The sequence below is a fragment of the Microcaecilia unicolor genome, chromosome 5 (genome assembly GCF_901765095.1).
Source record: "Microcaecilia unicolor chromosome 5, aMicUni1.1, whole genome shotgun sequence".
In the NCBI taxonomy this organism is placed as follows: Eukaryota; Metazoa; Chordata; class Amphibia; order Gymnophiona; family Siphonopidae; genus Microcaecilia; species Microcaecilia unicolor.
The window spans coordinates 174,055,661-174,070,759 of record NC_044035.1 but is presented as its reverse complement, the minus strand read 5'-3'; the positions used below and the strand labels follow the sequence as shown (position 1 = coordinate 174,070,759).

Sequence of the window (15,099 nt, the reverse complement as noted above, 5' to 3'; positions counted from 1 at the left end):
CGCACCTTTTGAAGCCACTGGGGGTCTTTTTGGACACTGAAAAAAGAACCATGGCTAAATTAAATTCCTCAATCTTATATGCCAAAAGGGGCAAAGCTCAAACCGAAGCAAAAGAAACTTGAAGAACTGAAAACTGATCAAATAAAAAGAACGGTATTAAAATCCGAAACTATAAGGAAAATAAGGAAAACTCCAAAAGGGAAGGCACTGAAAAAATATCTTATTATACATGCTGAAGAGAGAACACAAAAACACGACCTCTCAGCTCCACAGAAAAAAAACAGACTGAGGAACCTATGCTTGTGCATCAGGCAGGAAGGCACCCGCACATGTACGGTGGAATGCTGCTAAAATTTTCTACTTGTCATATATGCTAGTCAGCATCTGCTTCAGGCTCCATCAGATGATGTCACCCAGATGTGAGAATATTATGGCCTGCTTGTTCTTGGAGAAAATAGGAGAAGGTTATAATGCTGTATGTTCCTCCACACAAACTACCTGCCCAGCTGGTCACCTGGCTAAAGCGAATGCTACATACCTGTAGAAGGTATTCTCCGAGGACAGCAGGCTGATTGTTCTCACTGATGGGTGACGTCCACGGCAGCCCCTCCAATCGGAACACTTTACTAGCAAAGGCCTTTGCTAGTCCTCGCGCGCTCATGCGCACCGCGCATGCGCGGCCGTCTTCCCGCCCGAACCGGCTCGTGTTCGTCAGTCCCATAAGTAGCAAAACAAAGCAAGGGAAGACACAACTCCAAAGGGGAGGCGGGCGGGTTTGTGAGAACAATCAGCCTGCTGTCCTCGGAGAATACCTTCTACAGGTATGTAGCATTCGCTTTCTCCGAGGACAAGCAGGCTGCTTGTTCTCACTGATGGGGTATCCCTAGCCCCCAGGCTCACTCAAAACAACAACCATGGTCAATTGGGCCTCGCAACGGCGAGGACATAACTGAGATTGACCTAAAAAAATTTACCAACTAACTGAGAGTGCAGCCTGGAACAGAACAAACAGGGCCCTCAGGGGGTGGAGTTGGATCCTAAAGCCCAAACAGGTTCTGAAGAACTGACTGCCCGAACCGACTGTCGCGTCGGGTATCCTGCTGCAGGCAGTAATGAGATGTGAATGTGTGGACAGATGACCACGTCGCAGCTTTGCAAATTTCTTCAATAGAGGCTGACTTCAAGTGGGCTACCGACGCTGTCATGGCTCTAACATTATGAGCCGTGACATGACCAGAGACAGCCCAGCCTGGGCGTAAGTGAAGGAAATGCAATCTGCTAGCCAATTGGAAATGGTGCGTTTCCCCACAGCCACTCCCCTCCTATTGGGATCAAAAGAAACAAACAATTGGGCGGACTGTCTGTTGGGCTGTGTCCGCTCCAGGTAGAAGGCCAATGCTCTCTTGCAGTCCAATGTGTGCAGCTGACGTTCAGCAGGGCAGGAATGAGGACGGGGAAAGAATGTTGGCAAGACAATTGACTGGTTCAGATGGAACTCCGACACAACCTTTGGCAAGAACTTAGGGTGAGTGCGGAGGACTACTCTGTTATGATGAAATTTGGTGTAAGGGGCCTGGGCTACCAGGGCCTGAAGCTCACTGACTCTACGAGCTGAAGTAACTGCCACCAAGAAAATGACCTTCCAGGTCAAGTACTTCAGATGGCAGGAATTCAGTGGCTCAAAAGGAGGTTTCATCAGCTGGGTGAGAACGACATTGAGATCCCATGACACTGTAGGAGGCTTGACAGGGGGCTTTGACAAAAGCAAACCTCTCATGAAGTGAACAACTAAAGGCTGTCCTGAGATCGGCTTACCTTCCACACGGTAATGGTATGCACTGATTGCACTAAGGTGAACCCTTACAGAGTTGGTCTTGAGACCAGACTCAGACAAGTGCAGAAGGTATTCAAGCAGGGTCTGTGTAGGACAGAGCGAGGATCTAGGGCCTTGCTGTCACACCAGATGGCAAACCTCCTCCATAGAAAGAAGTAACTCCTCTTAGTGGAATCTTTCCTGGAAGCAAGCAAGATGCGGGAGACACCCTCTGACAGACCCAAAGAGGCAAAGTCTACGCTCTCAACATCCAGGCCGTGAGAGCCAGAGACTGGAGGTTGGGATGCAGAAGCGCCCCTTTGTCCTGCGTGATGAGGGTCGGAAAACACTCCAATCTCCACGGTTCTTCGGAGGACAACTCCAGAAGAAGAGGGAACCAGATCTGACGCGGCCAAAAAGGAGCAATCAGAATCATGGTGCCTCGGTCTTGCTTGAGTTTCAACAAAGTCTTCCCCACCAGAGGTATGGGAGGATAAGCATACAGAAGACCCTCCCCCCAGTCCAGGAGGAAGGCATCCGATGCCAGTCTGCCGTGGGCCTGAAGCCTGGAACAGAACTGAGGGACTTTGTGGTTGGCTCGAGATGCGAAGAGATCTACCAAGGGGGTGCCCCACACTTGGAAGATCTGTCGCACTACACGGGAATTGAGCGACCACTCGTGAGGTTGCATAATCCTGCTCAACCTGTCGGCCAGACTGTTGTTTACGCCTGCCAGATATGTGGCTTGGAGCACCATGCCGTGATGGCGAGCCCAGAGCCACATGCTGACGGCTTCCTGACACAGGGGGCGAGATCCGGTGCCCCCCTGCTTGTTGACGTAGTACATGGCAACCTGGTTGTCTGTCTGAATTTGGATAATTTGGTGGGACAGCCGATCTCTGAAAGCCTTCAGAGCGTTCCAGATCGCTCGCAACTCCAGAAGATTGATCTGCAGATCGCGTTCCTGCAGGGACCAGCTTCCTTGGGTGTGAAGCCCATCGACATGAGCTCCCCATCCCAGGAGAAACGCATCTGTGGTCAGCACTTTTTGTGGCTGAGGAATTTGGAAAGGACGTCCCAGAGTCAAATTGGACCAAATCGTCCACCAATACAGGGATTTGAGAAAACTCGTGGACAGGTGGATCTAGATCCCCAGCAGCCTGAAACCACTGGGAAGCTAGGGTCCATTGAGCAGATCTCATGTGAAGGCGGGCCATGGGAGTCACATGGACTGTGGAGGCCATGTGGCCCAGCAATCTCAACATCTGCCGAGCTGTGATCTGCTGTGACGCTCGCACCTGCGAGACGAGGGACAACAAGTTGTTGGCTCTCGCCTCTGGGAGATAGGCGCGAGCCGTCCGAGAATCCAGCAGAGCTCTTATGAATTCGAGTTTCTGCACTGGGAGAAGATGGGACTTTGGATAATTTATCACAAACCCCAGTAGCTCCAGGAGGCGAATAGTCATCTGCATGGACTGCAGGGCTCCTGCCTCGGATGTGTTCTTCACCAGCCAATCGTCGAGATATGGGAACACGTGCACCCCCAGCCTGCGAAGTGCCGCTGCTACTACAGCCAAGCACTTCGTGAACACCCTGGGCGCAGAGGCGAGCCCAAAGGGTAGCACACAGTACTGAAAGTGACGTGTGCCTAGCTGAAATCGCAGATACTGCCTGTGAGCTGGCAGTATCGGGATGTGTGTGTAGGCATCCTTTAAGTCCAGAGAGCATAGCCAATCGTTTTCCTGAATCATGGGAAGAAGGGTGCCCAGGGAAAGCATCCTGAACTTTTCTTTGACCAGATATTTGTTCAGGGCCCTTAGGTCTAGGATGGGACGCATCCCCCCTGTTTTCTTTTCCACAAGGAAGTACTTGGAATAGAATCCCAGCCCTTCTTGCCCGGATGGCACGGGCTCGACCGCATTGGCGCTGAGAAGGGCGGAGAGTTCCTCTGCAAGTACCTGCTTGTGCTGGAAGCTGTAAGACTGAGCTCCCGGTGGACAATTTGGAGGTTTTGAGGCCAAATTGAGGGTGTATCCTTGCCGGACTATTTGGAGAACCCACTGATCGGAGGTTATGAGAGGCCACCTTTGGTGAAAAGCTTTCAACCTCCCTCCGACTGGCAGGTCGCCCGGCACTGACACTTGGATGTCGGCTATGCTCTGCTGGAGCCAGTCAAAAGCTCGTCCCTTGCTTTTGCTGGGGAGCCGAGGGGCCTTGCTGAGGCGCACGCTGCTGACGAGAGCGAGCGCGCTGGGGCTTAGCCTGGGCCACAGGCTGTCGAGAAGGAGGATTTTACCTACGCTTGCCAGAAGAGTAGGGAACAGTCTTCCTTCCCCCGAAAAATCTTCTACCTGTAGAGGTAGATGCTGAAGGCTGCCGGCGGGAGAACTTGTCGAATGCGGTGTCCCGCTGGTGGAGCTGCTCTACCACCTGTTCGACTTTCTCTCCAAAAATATTATCCGCACGGCAAGGCGAGTCCGCAATCCGCTGCTGGATTCTATTCTCCAGGTAGGAGGCACGGAGCCATGAGAGTCTGCGCATCACCACACCTTGAGCAGCGGCCCTGGACGCAACATCAAAGGTGTCATACACCCCTCTGGCCAGGAATTTTCTGCACGCCTTCAGCTGCCTGACCACCTCCTGAAAAGGCTTGGCTTGCTCAGGGGGGAGCGCATCCACCAAGCCCGCCAACTGCCGCACATTGTTCCGCATGTGTATGCTCGTGTAGAGCTGGTAGGACTGAATTTTGGCCACGAGCATAGAAGAATGGTAGGCCTTCCTCCCAAAGGAGTCTAAGGTTCTAGAGTCCTTGCCCGGGGGCGCCGAAGCATGCTCCCTAGAACTCTTAGCCTTCTTTAGGGCCAAATCCACAACTCCAGAGTCATGAGGCAACTGAGTGCGCATCAGCTCTGGGTCCCCATGGATCCGGTACTGGGACTCGATCTTCTTGGGAATGTGGGGATTAGTTAGAGGCTTGGTCCAGTTTGCCAGCAATGTCTTTTTTAGGACATGGTGCATGGGTACAGTGGACGCTTCCTTAGGTGGAGAAGGATAGTCCAGGAGCTCAAACATTTCAGCCCTGGGCTCGTCCTCCACAACCACTGGGAAGGGGATGGCCGTAGACATCTCCCGGACAAAGGAAGCAAAAGACAGACTCTCGGGAGGAGAAAGCTGTCTCTCAGGAGAGGGAGTGGGATCGGAAGGAAGACCTTCAGACTCCTCGTCAGAGAAATATCTGGGGTCTTCTTCCTCTTCCCACGAGGCCTCACCCTCGGTGTCAGACACATGTTCACGGACTTGTGTCTGCAACCTCGCCCGACTCGACTCCGTGGAGCCATGTCCACGATGGGGGCGTCGAGAGGTAGACTCCCTCGCCCGCATCGGCGAAGCTCCCTCCGCCGACGTAGTCGGGAGCCTTCCTGGGAGGCGACGGCAGCCGGTACCGCACGCGGCACCGACGCCGGAGACCTCACCTCGGGCGATGGACCAGCCGGCGCCACGCTCGACGGTACCGGTGGCGCAAGCACCGCCGGTACCGGAGGGGTAGGGCGCAACAGCTCTCCCAGAATCTCTGGGAGAACGGCCCGGAGGCTCTCGTTCAGAGCGGCTGCAGAGAAAGGCATGGATGTCGATGCAGGAGTCGACGTCAGAACCTGTTCCGGGCGTGGAGGCTGTTCCGGGCTGTCCAGAGCGGAGCGCATCGACACCTCCTGGACAGAGGGTGAGCTGTCCTCTCGGTGTCGATGCCTACTGGGTGCCGACTCCCTCGGCGACCCAGAGCTCTCGGTGCCGACACGGGAAGGAGACCGATGACGATGCTTCTTCGACTTCTTGGAACGAAGCATGTCACCGGAGCTTCCCGGCACCGACGAGGAGGACGTAGAATCCAACCGTCGCTTCCTCGGGGCCGAGGCCGAAGGAGGTCGGTCTCGGGGGGGCTGTACCGCAGGAGCCCTCAGGGTAGGGGGAGACCCACCCGAAGGCTCACCGCCACCAGTAGGGGAATGGACAGCCCTCACCTGCACTCCAGACGAAGCACCACTGTCCGACGACATCAGCCGACGAGGTCCCGGTACCACCGACGTCGATGCAGCTGTCCGATGTCTCAGCGCCGATGCAGAGGGCCGATGCCTCGATGCACTCGATGCACTGGCGGCCGAGGATGAAGGTCTGGACGCTGAAGACGTCGATGCACTCGATACCCCCGGTGCCGATGCCGACGAAGAGCCCGAGAACAAAACGTTCCACTGGGCCAATCTCGCTACCTGAGTCCGCTTTTGCAAAAGGGAACACAGACTACAGGCCTGCGGGCGGTGCCCAGCCCCCAAGCACTGAAGACACGACGCGTGCCTGTCAGTGAGCGAGATGACCCGGGCGCACTGGGTGCACTTCTTGAAGCCGCTGGGAGACTTCGATGTCATGGGCGGAAAAATCACGCCGGCGAGATCAAAAGTCGAAATGGCGGAAAAGGCACCCGAAAAACAAGGGGAAGAAAACTTCGACCCGAGGCCTAAAAGCGGCCTACCCCGACGACGAAAGAAAACTTACCGGGGCGAAAAAGCTGGAAATAGCGGGGGGAAAAAGACTGAAGAGTCTCTTTCCACACACAGAATGTTTTTTTTTTTTTTTTTAAACAACACGAAGAAAGCGCGAGGTCGACTTTGCGGGGCACGACACGGCAAAAACACGACTGTACCGAGCGCGGACAAAAGAAGACTGACGAACACGAGCTGGTTAGGGCGGGAAGACGGCCGCGCATGCGCGGTGCGCATGAGCGCGCGAGGACTAGCAAAGGCCTTTGCTAGTAAAGTGTTCCGATTGGAGGGGCTGCCGTGGACGTCACCCATCAGTGAGACCAAGCAGCCTGCTTGTCCTCGGAGAATATATATATACTATAGTATCTCCGGGGTACCTTAAAAGTCCTGGTTTCTATGTTGTATATACCTCCTTAAACAGAAACCGTTTTGGCATAAAACTTTTTTTTTTATATTTTATTTCTGCGATGTCAGTGAAGAAAATACATATACACAATGTGATTAAATCATATATAAGAATTCTCAGTACAGTTCCATTTGCTGTGGCTGGTCTACAAAAAAGCAATGGACCATATCAAACCATCATCACACTCAGCCCTACCTACCATCCCTAAATATCATGTACTTGCATATTCACACAACTTAGAATCGAGATGAATAGTAGATGAAGAAAATCAATACTTAGCTTGGGGCTGAGTGGTGGCTAAACTTGGCTGTTATCAAGATCGCCGTTGATGTAGGCCAGCTGAAATGAATCATAAAGTGCAAGTGCTCGTGCTCATAACTGAAGTCCAATATAAAACTTCAAAACATGTCTCATTCCTCATTAGTTGTGTCATTCCTCTCGTATTCTAGTCCTCTCCCGCTCTTCTCTTTCGTTCTCAACAATGTGAGTGTTTCACCATTAAGGCATCTTCAGGAGAACTTAAACTCCTCAGAGCCTTGCTCCCATCTGACGAACTGGCTCTGCAATAATCCGTCAATAAATTACCATCATTTTAAAATCATTTCCCCTTCTCTTCTTCAAGATTTATCCATATTTCTTCATATACAAATCCTGTAACAAACCCAAGGCTCACCTGGAAAGGAAGGGAGACCATCTCATAAGAGGCCAACCGCCAAAGGAACGCTGACGCATGCGTCCTGCACATCAATATACTCCTAGGTGACGTCATCTTCTAATTATTCATGGAGCCATTCCACTTCCTGATTCAAACCCGCAGGGGCCACAGTGTCCCACTGAAATATAAGCCATTGTTCCTTATGCTTAAGGGCTCTAGCGATATTACCCCCAAATGGCATATTCACTTGCTTCAAAACAACGTACTTTAGATCTGAAATAACATGATTACTGTTGGTCCAATGTTCCACCAGAGGGGCTTCCCTCTTCTGAATTCTCAAATTACTGACATGTTCCGCTATGCGTTGCTTGATTTTCCAAGTAGTATAGCCTACATACCACTTCAGACACGGGCAGATGATTCCATATACAACACAAGCAGATTCACAATCAGTATCAGCTGTAAGGAAAAACGGGCGACCCGTCTTTTGATGATCAACACGATCCGTAGTCCATACTCGAGAAAACCACCGAAAAAGAGCATCTTCTACCTCCTCAGCTTTTCCCGCCCATTTTCTTTTCTGTTGTGGATTTGCATTGTTTTGCCAGTCTTCCAGAAGCTGGTCTTTCTGCTTCAAGACACATGAAAGTTGACTGGGATTGACACCATATTCTTTAGCAATAGATGCTTGACTGTTTGTTTTCTAATTTTTTAAGAAGTTCTATTCGTTCAGCCAGTGTTAAAGTCTTACAGTTCCGTCGCAACAATGACCCCGGTGTACGCCCTAACAACATTCTTTCACTTATTCTGCCAGTGGCAGATAAAGAGGCAGTAAATTTGAAATCTTGTTGGTTGTCACGCGCCAATCGGCTTCCATATTTCATGCGCGCGCTTATGAGGAGTCTTTCCTGCAGAGGAGCGGTCTTGAACCATGCAAATAAGCGAATCTTGCACTTATCAGTGGTGCGGTAAACCGAAGTTTGTCCCCATAGAAATTGATGGTGCCAAAAACGGGACCGAAGTACGGCATGCAGGTAAACAGAGCATGCTCTTTTCCGACGTGCACTTAAATGGAGTGCACTGTATATATAAAAATGGACAAATGTATAAAAATATATAAGATAAAAGCAGAATCTTTTATAATTCCACATATCAGTGTATAAAACATTGAGGACATATTTATGTAAGAACATATTTAAGAGAGGGAAGCATGACACATGCAAACAGGGCCGTGCCAACACGGTAAGCAGGGTAAGCACCGCAGGGGGGCGCTGCCCAGGTCCGTTCAGTTGCAAAATCTTTTACCTGAAGTTGTGATTGTCCTCTCTCCCCTACCCTTCCCTCTCCGCATCAGAAAGTGAAGGCAACCCAGCAGTGCTAATTGAGGCAGACACCTCTACTGAAATTGCTTAAAAGAATACAACGAGTGTTATATATGTCTTTGGTGTGAGAACAACTTCTCATTCGGGGTGAGCTTGAAGTGAACAACATTCAAATTAAAGAGAACAGGTTTGGAGGGAGGTGTGCAAGTGAGACTGGGGAGAAATAAAAAATAAATACTGTAATTGTTTGTTAAAATCTGTAAGTGGTTCAAAGTTTTTGGTTTATTTCTGAGAGGAGGGCATGACTGCAATGATGTGTGCATAATTATCTTATTAGGTAACCTGATATAGCTACAGCTAAAAGCCATTTCATTGGCTGATGGTTCAAACAGTAGGTTCAAAGAGGAAGTTTAGCTGTGAAGAGCTGGTAAGTGAAAATCTGATTGCTTTTTTTGTGTAATTACTAAATGTTTATTTCTTATATATCTCCACCAATCATGATGTATTGTAAGCCACATTGAGCCTGCAAAGAGGTGGGAAAATGTGGGATACAAATGCAATAAATAAATAAATATAAAACATTCTGCTTGGATAGGAAGAGTTTGTGATATGTGAAAATACATTTTGCTTTAATGAAATTGCTAAACTTTAGAGTCAATGCTTTTTTTGTGTTTGTTTTTATGTTATGGATTTTGTTTGTTTTTATTTATTAACCTTTTTATGTCTGTGTAGAAAGTGCCTTTGAGAAAGAACTTAAAAAAGAATCCAGCGCTGGCTTCTGTTCTTTATGACCTTGCAGAAAGGCATCTGCTCACCCTATTGGTAGTTAAAGATGATATACTGCTTAGTCTGGGTGAGAGAGGTATGGAGAATGACAGAAGGGAATGACTGTAAGGCCCACTTGGGTCTGCCCAAGCCTGAAACAGTGCTGCAGAGATTGCACAGTTTCTGGCTTTTATGTGGTTCAGGGGAGAGAGGAGAATCACTGGACATGGATGAGAGGGGAGGGCAGGGAAGAGAGATTCTCTGGACATGGATGGATGGAGGAGTTGGTGGGGAGAGAGGAGAAATGCTGGTCTTGGATGGAGGAGAGGGGAGAGAGAATTATTGCTTTATATGGATACAGGGGAGGGACGAGAGAGGAGAAATGCTGAACATAGATGGAGGGGATGAGAGAGGAGAAGTGCTGGACATGGATGGAAGTGAGGAAAGAAAATAGAAGATGCACATGAATGGAGATGAGGGAAATGGAAGAGAGGAGAAAAACTGCACATGGATGGAGATGAGGGAAAGGGAAGAGAGGAGAAAAACTGCACATGGATGGAGAAAATAGGCAAAAGCTGGATCCACGTTATACCTCCTCCAGTCAATTCCACAGAGGAGGACACAGCTTTTACTTATGGATGTAGGGCAAGAAATGAAGAAGAAAGGAGGAAAGTAAAGAAATAAATGGAAAGGAAGCCCCGGAAATGGAGTTAAGAGAACAGATAGAGAGCAGCAGAATCAGAGACTCAGACCAATATGGATAGAAAAACAGTCACCAGACAACAAAGGTAGAAAAAAAATCATTTTATTTTCATTTTAGTGTTTGGAATATGTCCACTTTGAGAATTTACATCTCCTATCTTATTTTGCAATGTATAGCAATTTGTTTTCTAAGAATATTGCTGACAATTCCTGTCAGTGTGGCAAGTGGTGAGCGATCATTTTCACGGTTAAAAATCATAAAAAATTAATTGCGATCAAGTATTTCGCAAGAAAGGCTTGTAAGCCTTGCCATCTTGTGCCACACGGGGGGGGGGGGGGGGGGGGGGCAACTGATAGTCTGCAGGGGGTCACCAGAGACCCTAGGCACGGCCCTGCATGCAAATAAATAGGTGTAAGTGAAATATCTATGGAGAGTATAAAAGCGAAGGTGTGGCAACAAGCTAATCTAAATAAGAGTAAATGGCTGAAGAGAGAGTGATGACAGATGTGCCTGATTTTTTGGTCAAAGAAAATGTACCATTTCAATTTCTTTGTTTAGTCCTGTTGGTGATACAGTATTGAGTTCATAGATAATTCACTGCTCAGCCCTTAGCAGAACAGTATCAATGTCACCACTGCGCCAGCTGCTTTTGATGGTGTGGAATACCAGAAATTTGATATCTTCCATGTTGTGTTTTGCATGTATCCAATGTTCAACCAAGGGTGCAGTTTTTATCTTTATATAGCTGCGATGTTCAACAATCCTGATTCTTACCATTCTTTTTGTTTTGCCTACGTATATTAGTTTAGATGGGCACATTATGATATATATTACATATTTGGAATTACAGGTACTATTAGAGTTTAGCTTGTAGTGTTTAACCGTTGAGGGGTGAATGAATGCATTAAGTTGAAGAGAGTGATTACAGACAGAGCAAGAACCGCAGAAAGCATGGCCTTTGTAGTCAGTAACACCCCTTTTGTGATCAGGGAGCGTGGATAGGACCAAAAGATTCCTAAGGTTTGGATTTCTGGACAGGACAAAAATGGGGAAGACGTCTCTAAAACAAGGATGTGATTGCACAATGTGCCAATGTCTTTGGATGATTTTCTTAAAATCATGGCTAATGGATGAAAAACGAAATGTACAGACTAGTTCTGGGTTCTTCCTATGATTTACACCTGTCTTTAGTAGGTCTTCCCTCATCTGTATACGTGCTCTTCGGAAACCTTGTTCAATGCACTTTTTGGGATATCCCCCCTGTTTAAATCTTCTAGACAACTCACTGGATCTATTATGAAAGTCATCTCTTGATGCACACTGACTCCTAAGTCTCAGGAACTGACATTAAGGTAGGTTATTTTTCTATCAGTCAGCTTTCTGTAAAGTGTTGTGGTTAAACAATATTTTTCCTTTACAACCATGATGTCTAGAAATTGAGTCCTTTTGCTGTCAACTCTGATAGAGTGGTGGACATAGCTCCCTAGTGTTGCCTTTAAGAAAGATATTTCTAGTGATTTTGATTATAAAATTATCCCCATTGTTTGGATTTCCAACAGTATATGTTTAAGTTTTCATAGAAAAAGTACCCACACAAATATCATGTACCAATCTGTGCACATTGTTTTCCTGAGTCAATTTTCCAAAGGGAAGTACCTATATGAGTGCACTTTTTGAAAGTTTCCTCTAAAGGACAGAAAGTCAGAATTATCGCAAAGGGGACACATGGGTAATAGACAAGTCGAAACAAGTGTTGCTAGTAGAACACTCAACCAAAATTTTTAACATATGAGAAATGTTCCCTCTAAGGTATATGGGAGTTTGCCACCCATGTTCTTATCCTAGGAGGTGGTGCTGCAGGCTCAACTCCAATTGCGCAGGGCAAGGAGGTTATGTGGGACTCCTAAATGCTTACCTCGTGTGTTTTAAACTGGAAGATTGCAGGTACCTGGGATCCAAGATGGCGACGGTGTGACTTGCACTGACAGACACGTTCTGAATAGTGCTCAAGCTGACTCTGGAAAGAGCCTCTTACCTGCTGTTTCAGATGGATAAGAGACGAGGGAAAGTCAGGGAGATTCCCTCTGCCCCAGGCAATAAACCCCCGCTCCAACAGACGACGCTCGAACACTTTGGAATTGCGTCTGGCTCAGGTATGACCTCTACTCCTGCTGCTGGAGTCCGCCCCTCAGATCCGACCGACAGTGTCGACGGGGCTTCTTTGAGCCTTGTCCCACGTACAGCACCACCCCAACCAGGAAGAGAGAGCTTTGTGATGAGTCCTGTTGCTTCAATCCTGTCAGGTGAAAGGAGCATTCAGGGAGGGAACTTGCTCGAAGCTGGAACAAACGCTGTAAGCTTGAATATTCCAGAGGAAAGCTCTACTCCTGCTGTGACTGTGAGTATCCTGGAACAAGTTGTTAAAGCACCTCTACTGGTTTTTGAGGGGAAGTTGGAAAGACCTGCTGTAGTGACATTAGAGTCACTTTGGGATTTAAATTCCACAACTCTCTCTGCTTTACAAACTATGATAGTAAAGAATTCTGAAACAATCAAGGTTTTGGCTGGGTCTACATTGAAACAATTACAAATTAATGATCTCCAAGCAGCAGAGGTAAAAACCCTCTCTGGCAAACTTGAAAAAATGGAAATCGTGGAGCAGTCTTTGATTAAAGAAAGGAATTTTGCCTCTAAACACTTGGAATATTTGGAGAATCAATCAAAGAGACTTAACCTAAGAATTATTAACTTTCCTAAATCTCCACTTGTGTCGCCAGTACAAATGGTTAAGAAATATTTAGTAGAAATCCTGGGACTACCTGAAAATTCTTTACCACCTATTACAAGGGCATACTATTTGCAAATTACTGGGAAAAACCCAGACAATTTAAACCCTCAAGGTATAATGAACTTGGCTGAGTTCCTGGAATCATCTCTGGAGGTTGTCACACAAAGAATTACTTTGTTAGTGACATTTGCATTAGATAGAGATGCTGTACTCAGACTGTCCTTGAGACATTTGAATTCTTTATTTTTAGGTTCAAAAGTAAGGGTTTTCCCGGATTTATCCAGGGAAACCCAAAAGAAAAGAAATTTATTTCTTTTACAGCGTCCTAGGGTAGTAGCTTTAGGAGCAAAATTTCAATTGAAATTTCTTTGTGTTTGTAGGATACTGTATCAAACAAAGCAATATCAATTTTTGAACCTAAGCAGTTAGAGGATTTTTTATTAAGCAAAGAGAGTGTAATTGTGAAAATTTAATCCTGAATGTAACACTGCATAGTAGCTTGGATTAAGTCAACAGAGCATGGTGCAGTCTTTGGTTTAACAATTAGAGAATAGGCTTTGTTATATTAGCTTATAATTTAATTTCTTTTTCTTGGATCAATTCCTAAATTGTGGTCGATAAGAGTTTTTTTTCTATTTCTCTTTGTATTATTGTTTCCCTATGATGATGTTGCATATTTCGTGTATTTAATTCAAGATTTATTGAATATTGTAATTATTAAAATTTGAAAATAAATAAAAAAAATAAACTGGAAGATTGCAGCACCACTCCCAATGGTAAGAACGCAGCTGGTAGACTCCTACACAGCTTAAGGGAAGCATTATATATAAGAGGTTACTGGATAAGAGGGAATTATTTTTTTCCACCATAAAATATTCCTAAAGATACCCCATGCCTCATGCTTATCTTCTGTTCTTTTAAATGATCAAAAAGGCTCCCTGAAATACATTTTGAACTTAAGGACTTTTAGGGGCCCTTTTAGCAAATGGCAGTAAAAGGTGGCCCACGGTGGCGTCGGCATGTGGGACTGCCACATGCTGGGCCCACCTTTTACTGACGCCAGTAAAGGTGGCTTTTGCCACAGAAAGCAGTAAATGGTCGTGCGGTAATTTAAAAATTGTCACGTAGCCATTTACTGATGGAGCACTTATTGCCTCCTATTTAGGAGGCGATGAGGGCTCTGGTAGTATCCCAATGGTAATCGGGCAGCACATGGTTCTACCTGATTACCGCCGGGCACATCCTCCCAGCACTAGAAAATGACAGTGTATTTTCTAGCGCCGGAAATGGCATGCGTGAAAGTTGGAACTACCACCAGGCTCCTGGGCAAGCCTGGTGGTAGGGCTGATTCACCACGTGCCAAGACAACACAGGCCCTAATACTCTTTCGTAAAAGGGCCCCTTAATATTTTATCCAAAATGTTATTATGCAAAGTACTGCAAAACAAAGTTTTATTTTAAAGTGTGGAATAATATCAATCTTTGTATTATCCTCATGCCTTGTCACAGTATAATAAACTGTTTTCAGATCAAAAAAGAAAGATGGATTAGAAAATCGAGAAACATAATGGAAATAAACATGAATATATTTAGTGTATATAATAAAGGCATACACACCTCTTTTTACGCTCACGCACTGCTTTGAGCCTCTGCTCATCAAACCAGGCTCGTTCATCCCCTGAGAGAGCCTCATACTCGTCTTCGTCCATTTCTTCTAGGCGAGCCCTCTCTTTTGCCCATATTGACTCCTGTTCTACTTCTTCATATGTAACAAGTAGTATTAAAAAAAACAGGCAAATCTAAATAAAGGTGCAGGTGTCTGTTGTTCCACTAATAGATAGCTTTTACACTTTTATAAACAAGTTTATGCCACTTCCTATACATGAACAATATCTATCAAGAACATAAATATTGTACTGGAATTCATATATACAGTTTGCCTGTATCACCACATCTTTTCCATAACTAGGTTAAAAACTGATAAACAAACATATCTTTTACAAAATGAGCTATTAATGAAATATTTAAAAAATGCATTATCAATAGGTTATTCATTTGAAATTCTGAAGATCACTTTGGAACTTCTAGGGAAGGGACTTCAAACCAGCTGAG

General features: G+C 46.5%; 1 protein-coding gene across 1 annotated transcript in view; it reads right to left on the bottom strand.

The window, feature by feature from the left end:
* The window catches only part of HYDIN (HYDIN axonemal central pair apparatus protein), a 2,443,906-nt gene that overhangs the window by 861,448 nt on the left and 1,567,359 nt on the right, over positions 1-15,099 (bottom strand). Inside the window, exon 67 of the mRNA XM_030205004.1 lies at positions 14,605-14,746. Within this exon, the coding sequence (XP_030060864.1) occupies positions 14,605-14,746 (142 nt within the window). The remainder of the gene's footprint in view (positions 1-14,604; positions 14,747-15,099) is intronic.